Source organism: Mus caroli, unplaced genomic scaffold (genome assembly GCF_978045245.1).
Source record: "Mus caroli unplaced genomic scaffold, Mus_caroli_1 scaffold_10, whole genome shotgun sequence".
Taxonomy (NCBI): domain Eukaryota; kingdom Metazoa; phylum Chordata; class Mammalia; order Rodentia; family Muridae; genus Mus; species Mus caroli.
Window position 1 is genome coordinate 6,165,197 of NW_028227265.1, and position 19,236 is coordinate 6,184,432.

Sequence of the window (19,236 nt, forward strand, 5' to 3'; positions counted from 1 at the left end):
TCCCACTGTATGGGACCCTGGGATTGAACTCAGGTCATCAGATTTAGGACAAAGCACCTTTTCCCATTGAGACTTCTCACAGACCCTCGTCTAGGATATTTTTCCAAGAGTTGGGATCTTCACTTCCTGGGAGGTTCAATGTCCTACCCTGGTGGTCAGTATTCACAAAAATGTGTGGTAGGGGCTGGAACACTGGCTCAGCATTTAAAAACAATGTTCTTCCAGAGAACCCAGATGGTGATTCATCACTCATCTCTCAGGTTCCAGGGGATCTAACGCCTTCTGATCTCTACAGGCACAAAGCATGTGCCCACATTTATTACATAAACATACATGCAGGCAAAAACTCATATATAAATATATATGAATGTATACATACTTAGTTAGGGTTTTACTGCTGTGAACAGACACAGGGAAAGTCTTATACAGAACAACATTTAATTGGGGCTGGCTTACAGATTCAGAGGTTCAGTCCATTACCATCAAAGTGGGAACATGGCAGCATCCAGGCAGGCATGGTGCAGGAGGAGCTGAGAGTTCTACATCTTCATCCAAAGGCTGCTTGTGGAAGACTGACATAGGATGAGAGTATTAAGTCCAAACACACAGTGACACACCTACTCCAACCAGGTCACTCCTATTCCAACAAGGCCACAACTCCAAATGGTGCCACTCCCTGGTCCAAGAATATACAAACCATCATATATATATATATATATATATATATATATATATATATATATATATATATATATATACATACACACACACACACATACACACACACACACACACACACACACACACACACACACACACGGTAGGTAGCGCGCACTGGCTCACAGAGACATCCTCTCTTCTTCAGTGCTGTCAGCTGCTCTGCATCCCAAAGCACAATATCTGCAGATGCTAGTGACTGGTCCCGGGAGCTACTGAAGCTTCCTAGGAACCCTGGGGCCTTCATCTGGTTCACTACTCTAACCAGAGGGGAGGTGGACAGGTCAAGCCATGGCCAGCTTCGTTTCAGTTTGTAGCTCATTGGGTGGAATTAATATTGATGAACTAGTCTGTCTTTACAAAGTTGCTCTCAGAGGCTCTCTTTAGAAAGTGGCATATAGAGGCGGGTCAGGTAGTGCAATGCCAACATTACAGGGTTTTCCTCATATGATGCCCTCCCTTCAAGCCTTGCCCCTGAGCATAAGAATGCCTCATAGATGGGTGGTGGTGGAGCACACATTTAATCTCAGCGCTTGGGAGGCAGAGACAGGCACAGGATCTCTGAGTTCAAGGCCAGCCTGGTCTACAGAGTGTGTTCCCGGACAGCTGGAGCTACACAGAGAGACCCTGTCTTGAAAGAAAAAGGAAGAAGGCCCTATAAGCTGGGTGTGATGGCTTACATCTTTCACCGCATCACTTGTGAGGTAGAGGCAGGCTGACCTATGAATTCTAGGCCAGCCTGGTGAGTCCCGGGATAGCCAGAGCTATAGCCTAAGACTCGGGCTCAGAAAAAGGAAAGCTCAAAGTTGCACAGCACTGTGACATAGCCCTGTGAGGCTCTCAGGAATTCCTAGCTGACTGGCAATTAGGTGTCTCGATGGTGGCCAAGGGGCAGCATATCTCATGGTTGTCCATGGCAACCCCCTTAGTCTGCTTCCTGGTGGTCTTTCACTTCTCAGTTGTGGTGGTCGAGCCTGGAGCCAGTGCTGTGTGGTCGGTGGATGAGGTGTTATCAGAGCACACTGCCTCGAGAGCTGCGGAGGCTCCAGGAGGCCCGGGAGTTTGCTAGCAAGTAAGCTGCTGCAGTGTCACGGGGGAGCCCAGCTGTTCCCTGGCTGGGCTGTGTCTATGGGCATCCTCTGAGTACTGGGCTGCCATCAGTACCCTGATGGCTGGCTGGCCTGTTTAAGGAGGCTGCTCTAGTGTTCCTGAAGACTGGTTTCATCAGGTTTGATCCAGCTCGCCCTGCCCTGCCCTGCATTCTGCTCTAATGTTTATTTAACTCACTCGCCACAGGCCCAAGGCAGGCAGCACAGGGCAGGGAGCAGGTTCTCACCTCTCTCTTGACTTGAATGAGAGCCCAGTCTGATTTCTGCCAATGCTAGCTGACATCCCAGAGCAACAGCAAGCCCCTGCAGCATCCAGGGAGTCCTCAGAGGCCTCGGCAAGACAGTGCTCTTTATAGAGGACTTTCATCTGGTAGCTGGTTTGGAATCCATGATGTCTGTGTCCTCCCCTGATCAAAAGTACTGCAGATCCTGCTCAGTAACCAAGCAGGCCTTGCTGCCGACCCTGCTGCTACAGGAGCTCAGATTACTCCTCTGACGCCTGCAGTGAACAGCATGAGTTTGCTGCCACTCTTACCCTCACGGAAACTAAGATATCATGCTAGTAATAAGGCCTGACTCTCTTGGGCTAGCCCAGTCACAGGCCCACATGAACAAGCAGGAATACGGAGAACTTAGTAGTACTATGGCCTATTCCTTCAAAGCTGCTGGGGCCCTGATATCCCATTGAGGTGGGTAGGACTAAGCTGGTTCCCTCACAGTGCTGTACACCGTGTGCCTTACGTACAGGGATGGCCCCACCTATCAGGTCCTCCCTGAGGAGACAGACACAATCATCTGTAGTGATTCTGGGCCCTGCACTGTGTTTGAGAGGAGAGCCCCTTGCTGTTAAACACAGATATCTGATGGCCAGGAGTGTGGCCATTAACTCTGCAATGATGTCTGTGTGTCAGTTTCGCCTCCGCGTCAGCTTCCCCAGCACCCAGCCCCGCCTGGATCGCAGCTGCTGCGCTGCACTTTGCATGGAGAGAAGTTAGGAAGGAAGATGTCACTGCACATCTGCAAAGGCTGGACTGCCAAAGAGAGGAGGTGAGAGAGTCTCCAGCGAGGCTGGCCCACTGGCTTTCCGAAGACAAGCGGATTTGGGGTTGTCACTCTCTCACAGTTAAATGCTTAGCTTCCTGTTCATTGGTAAAATGCTTGACTTTTGGAAGTGCTTTGTTGGGCTTGGTTTTGCCTGCATTACAACCTGGAATACAGCTACCAGATTGCTGACGTGGGTTTCAGCCACCCTGGGCGTCTCAAGAAAAGTGACTTAGGATTTCTTCCTGTCCTGAGATCCACTGAGGCCCTAGGCTCTGGAGTGTCAGTGTGGGACTTTGATGCAGTAACTGTTTTCCTCCTAGCTGCTCATCGCCCTCCTCTTCTTTTCCTTGATGGGTCTACTCTCGTCCTACCTGACCCAACGGGTAAGTCAGACCGTTCAGCTGAGGTAGCCTTTTCCCTGCAATCCTAGCTGGGCAGGAGCCCCAGGTAGTACATTCCGCTCAGACTTCAGATCTCTGGGTAGCTGAGGCTCTGTTTCTTGTTTGGTTTTCCTTTTGAGGTCTTGCTTCTGAGCTTGGCAGTCACCTGGTGGGTATGGGCGCCTCTGTTCAGCTTGGGTCACCACTTTTAGACTTTGCAAAGTAAAAAGGAGCACAGTGATTAGCTTCCCACCCCCTCAGCTCTTCTGAGGTTCTTCTGTGAACCACAGGATGCTGCGGAGCATCTGAAGGCTGTGGCCATCTGTGCCGAGGTCCTCGCGTGCTTGGAAAGAAGGAAGGTGTCCTGGCTGGTGCTCTTCCAGTTGACAGAGAAAGGTGAGGAGCCACGTGTCCCTGAAACAGTATGGGAAGGCTGGCTCTACCCAAGATGAGACAGACATAAATGGATGCACTGTCATGGCAACCTCCAAACAGTGACAACTCTGGGCAGCAAACGTCTATGGGTTTTACTTTTTACTGAGTTTATAAAACCTTACACTTTATTTGGGGTACTAATTCAGGGCACACACACTTTTAAAGCAACAGAAGAGTCCATTCCGGGCACTCAGAGGTCTACCAGCAGACACGCTGTAGGGAAAGCAGTTGGAGAAGGACCTGTTCAACTCCCTGTCTCTATTCTGTGTGAGACCAAGGGGAAAAAGACCCCTCTTCCCAGCAGCTCTTACAGGTGCCCTCAGTGTCATCCACAAGACCCTCTCACTGTCACCACAGCTAGACAGAAAGCTTCCAGGGCATAGGACATCTCCGAGTTTCCACAGCACTTGACACTGGGTTCAGGAGCCCACAGAGCTGACTGAACTCGGTTTTGCAGATACCAAGCTGGGGCACCTCCTCCACTTGGCCCCAGATCAGCACACCAGGCTGCTACCACTTGCTTTCTACAGGTAAGTCAGTGAGTGTGAGGGAGGGAGCCCAAGCTCCTGGGGCCTGGAGGTCAGAGTAAAGGCAGTGTTTCCCAAGGCCTTTACTCACTGGGTGGGGAAAGGTGCCTGTCAGTTTGTTCTACAAATGTGTGTATAGTCGCTGGGCTGGGCTGCTGCTCAGCTCTCAGCATCTTCCGGTCCTTCATTGTCTTGCCTCCCCCACAGTCTCCTTTCCTGCTTCAGTGAAGGGCCCGCTGTCAGGGAAGCAGCTTTCCTGCACGTTGCTGTTGACATGTACCTCAAGCTGCTACAGCTCTTTGTGGATGGGGAAACCAGGCTCCAAGGGCACTCTGAGTCCCAAGTGAGTGCCCCACGTCGTCGAGGGAGACACTCCCTGGGAGCAGCAGTGAGGTGTGCTAGTGCCACTTCAGTGTGCCTGACCCTTGACTGCCTGTCTCCGTTCTAGGGCAGCCCTGTACAACTGATAACAAAGGCACGTGTTTTTCTGCTGCAGCTAATACCTCAGTGCCCAAAACAGTGCTTCTCCAACATGACAGAGGTAACAAACCCAGAGTGTCCTCCGGAGCTGATTTCCCAACTTAGATCAAATGAAGCCACAGCCCTGTGACACTTGAGATGGTGGCTGCACACCACAGAGCCATCAGGCAGGCAGCATAACTCAAGTGTCCACCAGCTCCTCATCTGCAGACAGCTTGTCAAGCTGGCCTGGGGCTGAAGGCACTAAGCGTTGTATTTTCTCACAGCTGCTGGCTGGCCGAGGAGACTGTGACCCTGAGGTGAGCAACGCCCTCTGGCAGAGGCAGCAGGCTGACCCCAGCTTTGACCTCTACCAGGAGCCTCAGCTGTTCTGACTGCACCGATCTCAGTGCACCAGCCGGCACCTTTGTAAATAATTTATTGCCAGCAGAACATGGAGCTCTTGTTACACTAGAAAGTAGATTACCAATCTCCTTGATTGCTCTAGTTAGGAAAAGAAAAATTAATTATTCATAATCTGTGTCTGGCCTTATTGTTCAGTATCCATAGGAAAATAAAACTGCTGGTACCACAGCAGGTTGAAGTACACACCCTCAGCCCAAGAGAGGTGCCCTCTACCATATGGCTGCTGGCTCTGTGAGGTGGGGTGTAGCCTGGGGTCCAATGAGCAAGCAGAACTACACCGGCAGGGAAGTGAGGACTGAGTGAAAGTGTCCTTAACCTCACGTCACCTGCTGAGTTCAAGCTGCTCAACACGCCCAGCCAGCGGTCTCTCAGGTAGGCTCCGGCTTCACAGCCTGACCCTCCATGGTCCCAGAGGGGCTCAGAGGCCCAGGTGGCGGCTCTGCTTCCAGAGGCAGGGCTCTGTCCTGGGCCTGGGTCAGAGGATGTACCATGGACATATGCACGTTGAGGTTGTGGGCCTTTTCGAACCGCCGGCCGCACTGGTCGCAGGCGAAGTCCAGCTCAGTCTCCGCCTTGTGCTTGGTCATGTGGTACTTGAGGGACGCTCGCTGCCTGCACTGGAACCCACAGACCTCACACCTGGAGGGCAGAGGCAGGTGAGGTGAGCTGCACCTTGTCCCAGTCACAGGCAGTGCCCAGCCCACACTTACTGCAGTGGCTTGGCTCCTGAGTGGCGCATCTGGTGGACAAGAAGGTGCTTCCGCTGCTTGAAGGTCTGCCCACATTCGTCACAGATGTAATTGCGTACCTCTGCAAGACCAGAGGGGGTGTGAGCAGCAGCCACCACCACTACCCAGTCTGCTCCGGGAGAGGACAGTTATCACTGCTTTATACAACACCAGGGACCTTTAAGAACCCAACATTATTTAAAACGAAATTGATATGAAGAACTTCACTGATAAAAGTTTCTAGCTAAGCTGGGCGTGGTGGTGCACGCCTTTAATCCCAGCACTCGGGAGGCAGAGGCAGGCAGATTTCTGAGTTCGAGGCCAGCCTGGTCTACAAAGTGAGTGCCAGAACAGCCAGGGCTACACAGAGAAACCCTGTCTTGAAAAAAAAAAAGTTTCTAGCTAGACTACGGTGGTGCACCACTAAGTCCCAGTACTTGGGAAGCAGAGACAGGTGATTCAAAGATAGCCTGGTCTACGAGAGCGAGTTCTAGCACAGCCAGGACTACACAGAAAACCAGTTTCCAATATACACTAGTTCATTAAAAAAGATTTCCAAGTTCCTCAAAACACTGTTACATAGCTAGGTCTTCCCCACGGAAACTGTTTGCATTTCAAACCTTTCTGTTTGCTTTTGAAACAAGATCTCACTGCGTAGCCATGGCTGGCCTTCCAGAGGACCCATAGAGAGATCCGTGCACCACCATGCCCAGCCTGGCCTTTGCGGGCACAGATCTCTCTCTGGGACTCACCCCAAAGTGAGCCCCAATCAGCGCAGATAACAGCGAGGTGGAGGGGAAGCAGGCTGATGCACTGTGGAAATCAGCTTCTCAACAGAAACTACAGCCACATCAGGCATGGTGGCACACGCCTGCAGTCTCGGTGCTCAATAGTTCAAGACCATCCATCCTCTGCTGTAGATCGGATTTGAGGCCAGCCGTTACATGAAAACTCTCAAAAACAAAAACTGTTGAGAAGGCTCAGCAGGTAAAGTCACTTGCCACCAAGACTAACAACCTGACTTAGGTCTCAGATCTCTGTGGTCTGAGAGCCGATAGCTACGCGCTCCACATGCATGCTGCGTGCGCATATGCTTTCCTTTACACCGCAGCCACTGCAGCACACACTGTGCACCAATTGTACTTGTCCAACCCATGCTGTCTACACAGCTATAAAACACCTCTGACCTCTCAGCTGAAGAGTCTGTTTCCCCTCTTTGTTTTTTGAAGCAGGGTTTCTCTGGTGTAGACCAGGCTGGCCTCAGACTTAAGAACTCCTCCTGTGTCTGCCTCCCAAGTGCTGGGGTCAAAGGCGTGGGCTACCACGGCCCCACGAATGTTTCACCTCTGCAGAGAGCTGCTGCTGTGTCCACTAGTGACTGGCTACACAGCTTGAAGATCTGGACCAAAGGAAGTTAGTCATCAGGAGACATTCCCAAATGCTTATCAAGGAAAATCACTATCTAGCTGGGTTTCACCATAAAATCAAGTAAATGATCCATCAATAAAATGCGGAACGCTAATGTAAAAAGATTTTGGTCATTTATATAAACCCCTGAAAACTTTAACAAATCTATCTGAATGAATGCCACAATGTTTTTTTTTCTACATTCTAAATTTTGGGGGGTGTGTACATGCCATGTAGCAAGTGTGTGTAGATCGGAAGGCAATGTAGGAGTCGGTTCTTCACCATGTAGGTCCTGGAGAGATCAACTCAAGTCATCAGGTTTGACTGTAGATGCCCACTGAATCATCCTGCCAGCTCTAGTGTTCTTTTTTGCTTGTTTTGGGGAGGGTGAGGTGTTAAGAATTTCTTTGTGGCCGGTGGCACATACCTTTAATCTCAGCACTTGGGAGGTAAAGGCAGGTAAATTTCTGAGTTTGAGGCCAGCCTGGTCTACAGAGTGAGTTCCAGGACAGCCAGGGCTACACAGAGAGACCCTGTCAAAAAATCAAAACAAAACAAAAAATTTCTTTGTGTAGCCCTGACTGTCTTGAAACTAGCTCTGTAGACCACGTTGGCCTTGAAGTCAGAGATCCAACTGCCTCTGCCTCCTAAGTGCTGGGATTCCAAGGAGTGCGTTACTACCACCTGGCGCTAGTGTTAATTTCTAAAGGTGAATTCACAAGAGTACTAGGGTTTCTGTGCTATCAATGCTGAGAAGTTACCCAGACCTTATAAGGAGTGAGTAGGAGAGCCCTACTACCATCAGGAATTCAACAGAGAGGACTCCAATTTGTATGGATCCAGAATCCCAGTGTGACACAGACGCACCCGATACTAAGCTCTGTAAACTACTTGGGCACTACCTGCTTCTAGGTAGGCTATGTCCCTCTAGCTGGGCACCTGGGAGCCACTGACAGCCCAGCCCAGGCTCAGAAGGCAAAGCCTGGGACAGGTACCTGTGTGGATGAGCTTCACATGTCGCTGCAGGTATCGGTCGATCATGAATACCTTGTTGCAGCCAGGGTGTGGGCAGGGCCTTTCCCGGACCTCCTCATGGTGCTCCTTAATGTGCTTCTGGAGGAAGCAGGGACGAGAGATGCTGCTGTTTCATCTGAACACATCCTTCCTCCCGGGAGACCCTTTGTAGTGATCTGAGCACTTGACAACCGACTACTGGAAAGACAGCTACTTCTACCCTATACCACTGGCTCCTTATTTAAGCAAGGGACCGACTCCACATCCACTAGCATCCGGGGAACCTGTGGGAAGCCTGCACATGGCTCCACAGGAATACCTGGTGCCTCCAGCAGGCTCACCTTCATGCCATCAGCGCCACGGTATACAGCTGTGCAGCCCTGGTAAGGACACTTGTAGATGGTGGGCAGCTCCTCCCTGTAAGGCAGAGCATATGTGGAGGCGCTGACACAACATGCAAATGCCCCACACTGCAGCCTGCTCACCTCTCACAGCGCAGCTTTTTCTTCCATCCGGGCTTGGGCCCAGGCTTCTTTCTGATCTTGGGCTCTTCAGGCCTCTTGACTTCTCTGCCTTCGCTCTTCTTACCGGAGACCCTAAGTGGGGAACAATTTAGTGATGCTTTTTATTTATTATTATTATTATTTTAAATCTTAGCTTGCAGTTGACTCTTGCCTCTTCCTGCATCTGCAGTTTTCTTCATGCTTTCCTGACTCGGCTGCCTCGGTGCAGAATAGAACCTCATTTACCATTAGCCATCACAGTCAGGACAACCCTGGGAGGGTCAGAGGCTGAAGCAGACACCTCAGGAAGGGTGTACAGCCCAGAAGGCAGAGCCGATGGTTGTGTGGAGCACGTGTACTATCACACAGCTATCACATTTTCAGAACTTAAGCCTGGGTGCTAAGCATCCAAATCAAGAGATGGAGGTAGGGAAAATGAGAGAGAATTCTGTCAGTTCTGTTCCCAGACGACCTCATGCTCGAAAGGGGCTCAGCAAATCTGCTGTACTTGAGATTCTGTCAGGCACCCAGCCGCCAGAGGCATATCTCCAGCCCCAAGTCTAGTTATATTTCATATGCCAACAATGAAGAGTTCAGAGAGGAGACACTCGTGTTCAATAGCACCAAGAAGGATGAAAGGCCGGCACGACGGTGTGTATCCGACAGCGACTCAGAGATAACTCCAGAGCACTGCTCGAGGCAGAAGCTTGAGCACAGCCCAGACAATACACCAAGACCATCTCAACAAGCAAACATTTCAGAAGTCACCCAGTGTGCACAAGGGCTTAGATCCGATCCACCCTCCAAAATGTAGTTTAAATTTTATGTGTATGGGTATTCTGCCTGCATGTGTGTTATTGCCTACAGAAGCCAGAAGACGGGGTCAGATCCTATGGATCTAGAATTGTTAGCTGCCATGTGAATACTGGGAACCAAAAACCTGGTCCTCTGCAAAAGCAAGAGATACTCTTAACTGCTGAGCCATTTCTCTAGAGCCAAGATATAATTTTGAATCAGTAGCAGAAGCCAGGCCCTACCTCCGAGAGTTACGAGCAACAGCAGAAGAGCGGTGAGTCCAGCCCTGTTTAGATGGAGCACATGCAAAGACTGGCTTCAACTTCCAGGATGCAAAAATAGGCAAATGCACAAATGACCTTATGGGGGCAGAAACAGAGCAGACACTGAAGAGCCAAACAAGGTATGTGTTGGTGTTGTTTGTGAGGCAGGGGCTCATAGGCTAAGCTGTCCTGATAATAAAAAGAGATAGCTCAGCGGTTAGGATAACTTGCTCTTGCAGAGGACCTACGTTCCAGACCCCTCATGGCACCTGACAACCAGTTGTAAGTCCAGTTCTGGGGACCCAACACCCTCTTTGATCTCTGAGGGCACTTTATACACCTGGTGCACAGATACACATGCAGGCCAACACCATGAACAAACCAAAACTAAATAAATCTTTAAGATAATAGTAAAACATGGACAATGATGTCACATGCCTTTGATGCCAGCACTCAAGAGGCAGAGGCAGGCGGATCTCTTGTGAGACCAGCCTAGTCTACAGACAGTTCCAGAACAGCCAAGGCTACAGAGAAACCTTGTCAAAAAAAAACAGTAATAATAATAATAATAGTAGTAGTAGTAGTAATAATAAAACAAATGGTTAATTTTTAAAAGTTAAGGGGACCAGGCATATGGTCCACACTTTAATCTCAACACTCAGGAAACAAAGGCAGATGAATCTCTCTGAGTTTGAGGCCATCCTGATCTCCATAAAAAGTTCCACACCAGCCAGGACTACGTAACGAGACTCCATCTCAGAGAGAGGAAAAAACAAAGAAATAGCTAAGCATAGAATCACCTATAATCTTAACATCTGGGAGGTCAAGGCAGGAAGATCACTGAGTTCAAGGTCAGCCTGAGATACATCAAACCCTGTCTCAAAAAAACAAGGAGGGCTGGTGAGATGGCTCAGTGGGTAAGAGCACCTGACTGCTCTTCCAAAGGTCCGGAGTTCAAATCCCAGCAACCACATGGTGGCTCACAACCATCCGTAATGAGATCTGATGCCCTCTTCTGGAGTGTTTGAAGACAGCTACAGTGTACTCACATATAATAAATAAATGAAAAAAAAACAAGGAGCTGGATGGAGAGATGGCTCAGTGGTTAAGAGCACCGACTGCTCTTTCAGAGGTCCTGAGTTCAATTCCCAGCAACCACATGGTGGCTCACAACCATCTGTAATGGGATCTGGTGTGTCTGAGGACAGCTTCAGTGTACCCACATACATAAAATAATTCTTACAAACCAACAACAAAATCTAAGTAGCCCGGTACTGTGGCGCACACCCCTCAAGAGGCCGGAGCAAAAGGATCAGATTCTTTTTTTGTTTTGTTTTGTTTTTTTGTTTTGTTTTTCGAGACAGGGTTTCTCTTTATAGCCCTGGCTGTCCTGGAACTCACTTTGTAGACCAGGCTGGCCTCGAACTCAGAAATCCGCCTGCCTCTGCCTCCCGAGTGCTGGGATTAAAGGCGTGCGTCACCACGCCCGGCTTCAGATTCTTTTTTCTTTTCTTTTTTTTTCCCCCGAGTCAGGGTTTCTCTGTGTAGCCCTGGCTGTCCTGGAACTCACTCTGTAGACCAGGCTGGCCTCGAACTCAGCTGCCTCTGCCTCTCGAGTGCTGCGATTAAAGGTGTGTGCCACCACTGCCTGGCAGGATCAGATTCTTTTTTTTTTTTTTAATTTATTTATTATATTTAAGTACACTGTAGCTGTCTTCAGACACTCCAGAATAGGGCATCAGATTTCGTTACGGATGGTTGTGAGCCACCATGTGGTTGCTGGGATTTGAACTTTCAACCTTTGGAAGAGCAGTTGGCGCTCTTAACCACTGAGCCATCTCGCCAGCCCCCAGGATCAGATTCTTAAAGCCTGATATAGTCACAAAGGGAGGGTGACCCAGTGTGGCCACACAGGGGATTCTAGATCAGAGAGAGCCATGTATAGCAAGGCAGTGTCCCAAACAAAACACCCAAAAGAAGAACAATCACTAGGCTACAGCACGTCTCCTCGTCTGATAACTGTCCAGGGTCCCACTCCATACTATCCCAGCTGAGGGAGGTGGCCTTTTCTGACAGTAACTTCCTTGCACACTAGACTGGCATCTCCATCCTATCTGACTGCACTGTCCTCTAGGCCCAGGTGTCCTCTGCTTGAACCATGGTGTTCTGACCGGCCCATCAGAAGCTCTGCTAATCACTCAGGAGGAGGACCCAGCCACCAGAGCTCTGAAGGCTAAGAGAAAGGGCTGAGGAGGCAGATATGTGAGTGGGCACAGCCCACGGGTTTCTTGTGGCCCTGTCCTCAGCTGTGGGGGCGGAGCTGGCGGCACACATGTGGCTGAGCACACACTGCTTTGGCAGAGAACCCAGCTTAGGTACCCAGCACCCACATGATGGCTCACAACTGTCTATCATTCCTGTTCCTGGAGAGCTGCTGCGCTCCTATGACCTCTAAGGGTTCCAGCATGCACTCGGTAGACATACATGAATCCAGCACACACACACACACACACACACTTAAAAAAAAAAAGCCAGAGGCAGTGGGGATGCATGACTGTAACCCCAGCACTTGGGAAAGGTGAATCTGAGTTCCAGGACAGCAGGACTACATGAAGAAACCCTATCCTGAAAACACACTCTCCAGCGAGGCCTGAGGAAGTATCAGGCCACTGTGCATCATGACCAGATGCTATATCCACTGCCTCCTGCAAAGTACAGCTTCCACTAAAGTCATATTGTACTAAAGGTGTCCCACCCATCGTGCATTATGTTCATCCCGTTTCCTAGGGTGACAGTCCATGCACAGGGCTAGACAGCATGCTGCTACATCTCAGCAACAGGAGCTCAGCACAACAACACTTCCCCACCTGTCTGAAAATGAAACCCACTAACCCGAGCCGGGTGTGGTGGCGCACGCCTTTAATCCCAGCACTTGGGAGGCAGAGGCAGGCGGATTTCTGAGTTCGAGGCCAGCCTGGTCTACAAAGTGAGTTCCAGGACAGCCAGGGCTACACAGAGAAACCCTGTCTCGAAAAACCAAAAAAAAAAAAAAAAAAAAAAGAAACCTACTAACCCTCCTAGCCTAGGCCAGGCCCCCAACTACCTACAAAAGTGGCTCAAAGGAGAAGTCACTGGAAAGGGAAGAGGGATTCCTTATGGCAGCCAGCCTGCACTCTGGCCATGCGTTCTTGGGTCTGATCCCTCTAGGTCCCCAGCCAGGTCTCTGTCCTGTGGCACCTGCTGAAGTGACACGCCTTGCTTGGTACTGCATTGACTCTGATCCCTCAATGTCTCCTTTATTTCTCTTCCTCTTTCCATAAGGAATATTAGAATTTACATTAAAAAAGAAAGAAACCCAGAAATGCTTACTTTGGGCTGATCGTATGGAGTCCAGAGCTGCATGCTCTTTGCATTTCCACTGTGAGTAGTGAAATGCTCAGAGCACTGTGGCAATGAGGCAGTCACTAACTAGCTATTGGGTATGTGTGTATTCTTGGAACAGGGATAGAAGGACAGAGACACTAGTAAAAACTATCTCTGCCTCTCCTTTTTAGAGGCTTCTGTCTGTCTGTTGAAAGAAAGGGAAAGCCAAAGCAAAGCCCCATGAACAATGGCCGCTGGTTAAAGAACTCAGAGCCAACTGAAGGATGGTTGAAGGCTCAGCTCTTGGGCTTCCCAAGAAACATGCTCCAGAGAGCGAGCAGAAGGAACAGCTGCAGTGGGGCCAGAGATGCTCAGGGACACACTAGGAGCAGGGCCAGAAAAGAACTACTAAGAAACTCCCTAAAACCGGACTATGTCTTACCAAGAGGGCTATCTACCACCTCCTGATACATACTGAGGCCAGGTCACCAAACCTCCAGAAAGAGGGCTCCAAGACCAAGGGGAATCTTATCATATTCAGTTGCTCACCTGGCCTTTCAAACAGACATTCTGATTCACTTAGAAGCCAGTGAGATAGCTCAGCAGGTAAAAGGCTCCTGACACCAAGCCCGACAATCTGAGATGGACACCTACGACCAACATAGTGGAAATGGTTCTCTGACACACACACCCCCGCACACGTGAGATAAACAGACAGATGGGGTGGGAGGGTGGGAAGGCTCACTGGACCTGGGAGATGGACCAAAGGGGACTAGGAGGTGAGCTGACCAGGGCCAGTCAGGGAGGGTGGGCCTCCATTCCCCAGGCTTACACCCTTCTGAGTTTCTTGGGCACCACTGCTAATTGTAAACCACCCCTCCATAGGCATAGGCTGAAACAGGACTAGCTTCTTACTTCTTTTCTGGGTAAGGCTCAAAGGACTCATCCGAGGACTGTGCTGTCTGTTTCTTATCACTCTCATCTTCGCTCAGGAAGTCTCTAGGAAAGACGAGAGAGCTTTCAGCAAAGCACTGACATGGGTGGAGCAAACCCAGCACGGCCTCCTGTCTTCAGGGCTACAGACCCCATAGTCCGAGTGTCACTTCTGAACATGTCCTAAGAAATCTAAAATGCCCAACTCCTCAATCTGTGCCCTAATCTCACTGAAACAAAACAAGCTAGCAACCCTCCTCCCTGTAAGCCACTCTTTTGGAAGACCAGGACCCCAAACTCTAACAGAGCTTATTTATTTACAGCAGGGGAGAGTGTGAAGGCTTAAAAGCATATCTGAAAGTGGCTACATCCCTCATCAACTGAGCACAGGCACACTCTTAGCCATTCCAAAGTTCACAGCAGGAAGGGGGGCTTTATGACCTTCCCCTGAAACACTCAGACCCACTGACCCCTTCCTTCCAAGGGAGGCCTGTCCTCCTCTCCTCACCCTACACAGAGCTTCTGCTCTTTCTTTCTCAACATTACTACTACCCTATAGCGCCTGCATCTAGCATCCTCTCTCTGTTCTAGCGATGCTGGAGCTAGTACAAGACTAAGGCCTTTAAAGAAGCAACACACAGGTAACAGCAAAGGACCAATCCTGGGGCAGTGTAAATGAGGCAATCGGGACTGCTGTGGGTCAGAACAGAACAGTACTGCCCCTGCAGCATGCTTCATCACCAGAAAGCCAAATCAGGAGCCAGGGACCTCAGAACAACCCTGACCACTCCTCTCCTCCCCACCTCTAAGAAGGAGAGATGGCAAACATGCCAACCAAGGGTAGCAGCTCTAGACAGGCTGAGTCTGGTCTGGAAGGAGAGATTTTAGGCTATGAAACCCCCTCTTCTCTCACCCCTCAGAAAGGTCACTGAACTCGTCTTTTACCCGATCATCCGAGGTTGACGATGGAACCTGCGTCTCACCCAGTTGCCCTGGGAAACAAAGAACAGGCTCTGGTTACCAATAGTGAGCACTTTCCTGTAAGGAGGCAATGCTGTCTCTCCCGGTCTAAGGACACACCTTCCTTACTGGGGCTGGGAGGCCTGTGGCCTCAACCTCCTTGTTCTCACTCCTGACACTCACTCCTGCTCAGATTCAGGGCATTGTGAGAACGGCCCACTCTGCATAGTTTACAACATGTTAAAGGACACTGTATACAAACACTTTATACAGCCAGGCATTCTAAAGTCTGTGGCGTCATCCTAGGGCCTCGCCTAGAGCCCACCTATAGCTGAACCACAGGGGTACCTACATTTTTAGTGTTTAAAAAAATTTTTTTAAGCCGGGCGTGGTGGCACATGCCTTTAATCCCAGCACTCGGGAGGCAGAGGTAGGCAGATTTCTGAGTTCGAGGCCAGCCTGGTCTACAAAGTGAGTTCCAAGACACCCAGGACTATACAGATAAACCCTATCTCGAAAAAAAAAAATTATGTGTGTGACTGTTTTTCCTGTGTACATGCCTGGTGCTGGCAGAGGCCAGAAGAGAGCCTTGGATCCTATGAACTGCAGTTATATGGTCATTAGTTACCATGTGTGTCTTTTGCAAGGGCAGCAAGTGTTCTTAACTGCTAAGCCTTATCTTCAATCCCGCTTTTGTTTTTAATTTTTTGAGACAAGGTCTCTCTATGTACCCTTGGTTCTGTCCTGGAACTCTCTACGTAGACCTAGCTGACTGGCCTCAAACTCATAGAAGTCGGCCTGCCTGCCTTTGCCTCCCCAAGAGCTGGGGTTAAAGGTGTACACCACTATGCTTGGCACCTGTCCAGAGTTTTTAAAGAGCCCCAGTGTGGAACTGCAGGTGAAAACTGCAGCGTCCTAACTGGCCATGAAGCTCACAGAGGCAAGAGGCAGGCAGGAGGCTGCTCCCAGCTCTCCCAACACGATGCTTAGGAACAGCTGCATCCAACCCACAGCATGTGTGGGTGGGGTCTGAGCTCCACAGAAGGGCCAGTCAGCAGAAGAGCTACCACACTGGCCTACACACTATGGTAAAGTAGCAGTCTCTTTGTCTGCCTCCATGTCCTGCAGACAATAACCCCATTCTTCTCTCTCCCTCAGCCCCCTCAGCCTACAGGAACAACCAGTCCCCTGTGGTTGAAGGACAGACAGACTTAGAGGAAGACTGAATGCCAGATGAGCACCATTGCAGAGACTGGTGAATTAGAGGCCTACTGGTGAAGAGACAGGAAGTCAGACAGGCTGGTCGGGCCACCCTACGCTTAGGTTCTAGGAGAAGGCACAGCTTCCTATGCTGTACCGTGCTCTACACGCAGACAGTACAGAACCCACTGTCTGCTGACGACAGCCTGGCTCAGAACACTGAGCCCTGTTCCAGCATAAGCCACAGGTGCTGCTTACCTGGGGCCTCACTGGGAGCCAAGTGTGGCTGCGTACAGGGGCCTAGCCCAGGTCCCACAGAGTCTCCATGTGAGTGCAGCAGGGCCACATCCACACTGGGCAGTGTCTTGGTCTCAGATCCAACTTGGGTTTCTCTGGCCTGGCAGAGCCGAGAGGCAGCTCCCGTGGGGTTGGACTCTGAGTTCTGGGCCAGCCGTGGTGACAGATCCTTGCCCCACGCCCATTTCACTGCTAATGCACTGTCCAAAAAGAGAGCTCTGCAGCTGGAGGCTGTGTCCATGGTGAAGTCGTGGCCCTGGTCGCAGCCCCACACAGCCTGGATGATGCCACAGTACTCAGAGGACAGTGTCCTCTGGAGGCTGGGCAGAGACCCACAGCTGACTGCATGCTCATGCACCCAGCCCACCAAGCCGTGCAGACACCGAGGGCTGGAGGCGATCAGGTCAGCTGAGGAGAATCAACAGAGATGTCAGGCTCACCGTGGCCAGCGCTAGGCCCGCCCTGGGACGCCCACCCTGACACGGATAGCACTCACCCACACATGCTCCCTCCTCTGCCACTGTGGGAGGCTGAACACCAACCCTGCAAAGCATCAGTGGCCACAGTTTAGGAACCGCTCAAGGTCACAAACGTCTTCCCCAGGGCCCCTCTGTCAGCTGCTCTGGTTTCCTCTCTCCTAAGTGACAGCTCTTCACCCTCAGATCTCTGCAAACATTGCCACCACAGCACCCCATTGTAACACCATGAGCTTTTGTCCACCCCAAGTCACTGCCCTAAGTCAACACCTAGAACACAGGGCGACGAACCCCTAAAGGTCCCAAGAAATCCAACAAGGGCCTACTTTGTACAAGGTTTCCTCTGGCCAGCTGGGGAGACATTGACTCTCTGTAAGAAGGTCCTGAGAAGGCTGTGACACTGATAGAATTGGGTGTAGCAGTTCTTGCAGACAAACTGAGGCAGGGTTGGGTCCTGGTGCACAGCAACACCCAGCAGACGCTGGAAGTCCCTAATGAAGACACGCTCTCCTGGGGACAGTCTTTCTGAGGTCTCCCCAGGCACTCTGTCAGAGATGCTTCGGAGGCTACGAGAGGAAAACTTCCCATGGCAGAGTCGACAGTGCCCCATAGCGAGAGTCCGGCCTGCTCCTGCGCAGATAAGCAAATGTGACGTAAGCGAGGTACTCGAAGTACAAGGATCACACTTCCCCCTGGCCTGCAAGCAGAGAAGTGCCCACACCGGGCTTCCTAAACACATGAGTAGCGGGACTTGGACTCGGGAGCTGGCCTTCCTCACTGAACACTCAATATTCAAGGAACCCCAGATGCCTACAACGAAGATGAAACTTAACATCCTGATTCCGAAAATGTGTCCAAGCCATGCCTCAAGAAACTAACTCACTGTTCATCCCTGTCCATCTATAGGTGCCCTGCCTGCAGCATGTGCATGATGCCACCCAACTGCCCCTAGTGGGAGTAAAGGACAGCTTACATAGGAAAGCCATTCTCAGGTGACTGAAGAACACCACACTAACGTGATGCACATGGAGGCTGTTAACCTAACTAGCTGCTGCTTGTTCACAAACTCACAGCTGCACGAGGAACAAGCAGTTAGTTTACTTAACTCAGTTCCCAACGCAGGTTAGGTTATAGGCCTGTTTTAACCGTCAAGAAACTGAGGTTCAGAAAAGTTAAGCAATTACCCTAAAAGTCCATAGCACGAAGAGCAAACTTGAAGCCACACCTGTGTGCCTTCAAATCTTACGCACTAAATAGCAGCAATACAGAGCTGTCTGGACGGCAGAGGAAAGGGCCTCTATCAAGAGTAGAAGCCAGAGAGCCCGCGTTCTCCAGAACCAGGAGGCCTGGTTTGCTCTCATTATCACTAAGCTCGCACCGGGGCCCGAGGATGCCTGGAACCCACCAGCTTCGTCTGTACCGTCGTCGCCTGTGTCCCCGCAGGAGCGCGTCGTCGAGCCCCAGCTGAGCTGAGCAGCCGCCCCGTCAGCGCTCACTCCGCCGCTGCGAGAAGGGCGACCCCGAGTCCGACCGCTTCCACAGCCGCCGCCGGAACCCCCGCGCTGCCGAGCTATTCCGGGAGACAGGAAGCGGCCGAGGCGGTCCCGCTTCATGGTGGCAGGCGACACTCGCTCCCTGCTCCGCGCTGCTCGGTGTGGCTCGGCCCGCTGACTTCTTGCTAGAGCGGACTTAACTTGGCTCACTCCGTGCCGTTCCGCTACTCTCCGCCGCGCTGCCCCGCTCCGCTCGACTCCCCGAGATCGGAGCCGGAGGAAGCGAGGGCTGCAACGAAGCGAGGAGCGGCCCGGGGAGCCGCAGCGGCCGCGGCGGGGTCGGGAGCCCGGAGTTCTTCGGGTCGCTCGGAACTCGCGACAGGCCCCTAAAGGAGGGGCAGCCCGGAGGGTGAACGGCCGCGGACTGCCGCCCGGGCGGTGGCGCCCAACAGAAACCCTCCAGAGCAGCGGCTCTCTCCGCCAGTCTTCCCGTCCGCGCTCGCAGCAAGTTGGCCGGAGGAGGTGACAAGAGCCACTGACCCCTCCGGTCCCCTAAACCCAAGTCTGCGCGGCGGGGCGGGGCGCGGCGGGGCGGGGCAGGGCCGGCGGAAGTGTGTCCCGGTCCCCTTCCGGCGGTGCGCAGCTCCTGCGACTCCCTCAGCTCCGCGCTCCGCGTTCCGGTCTGGAGGTGTCCACCCCGCCCCGCC

The 19,236-nt window shown here is 51.5% G+C and overlaps 2 protein-coding genes across 3 annotated transcripts in view; one reads left to right on the forward strand and one right to left on the reverse strand.

The window, feature by feature from the left end:
- Fanca (FA complementation group A) overlaps positions 1 to 5,066 on the forward strand; it is a 52,520-nt gene extending 47,454 nt beyond the window's left edge. Inside the window, exons 36-43 of the mRNA XM_021170569.3 lie at positions 1,677 to 1,789; positions 2,738 to 2,873; positions 3,191 to 3,253; positions 3,541 to 3,646; positions 4,143 to 4,215; positions 4,420 to 4,555; positions 4,661 to 4,753; positions 4,959 to 5,066. Of these exons, the coding sequence (XP_021026228.1) occupies positions 1,677 to 1,789; positions 2,738 to 2,873; positions 3,191 to 3,253; positions 3,541 to 3,646; positions 4,143 to 4,215; positions 4,420 to 4,555; positions 4,661 to 4,753; positions 4,959 to 5,066 (828 nt within the window). The remainder of the gene's footprint in view (positions 1 to 1,676; positions 1,790 to 2,737; positions 2,874 to 3,190; positions 3,254 to 3,540; positions 3,647 to 4,142; positions 4,216 to 4,419; positions 4,556 to 4,660; positions 4,754 to 4,958) is intronic.
- Positions 5,067 to 5,093: 27 nt separating this feature from the next.
- On the reverse strand, positions 5,094 to 19,138 carry Znf276 (zinc finger protein 276). 2 transcript variants are annotated; one of them, XM_021170572.2, is made up of 11 exons: positions 18,442 to 19,135; positions 17,363 to 17,666; positions 17,057 to 17,103; positions 16,522 to 16,968; positions 15,017 to 15,095; positions 14,086 to 14,169; positions 8,732 to 8,842; positions 8,588 to 8,663; positions 8,228 to 8,345; positions 5,808 to 5,907; positions 5,094 to 5,736 (listed from the first exon to the last, which is right to left on the reverse strand). In XM_021170572.2, the coding sequence occupies exons 1-11, from the start codon at positions 18,647 to 18,649 to the stop codon at positions 5,466 to 5,468; spliced, it is 1,845 nt and encodes a 614-aa protein (XP_021026231.1). In that variant the 5' UTR covers positions 18,650 to 19,135; the 3' UTR covers positions 5,094 to 5,465. The 2 variants fall into 2 exon arrangements, 1 of the variants encoding a protein (XP_021026231.1); XR_015048589.1 differs by lacking the exon at positions 5,094 to 5,736 and adding an exon at positions 13,720 to 13,820 and having other exon boundaries at positions 8,588 to 8,842; positions 18,442 to 19,138.
- Between the last annotated feature and the right edge of the window lie 98 nt (positions 19,139 to 19,236).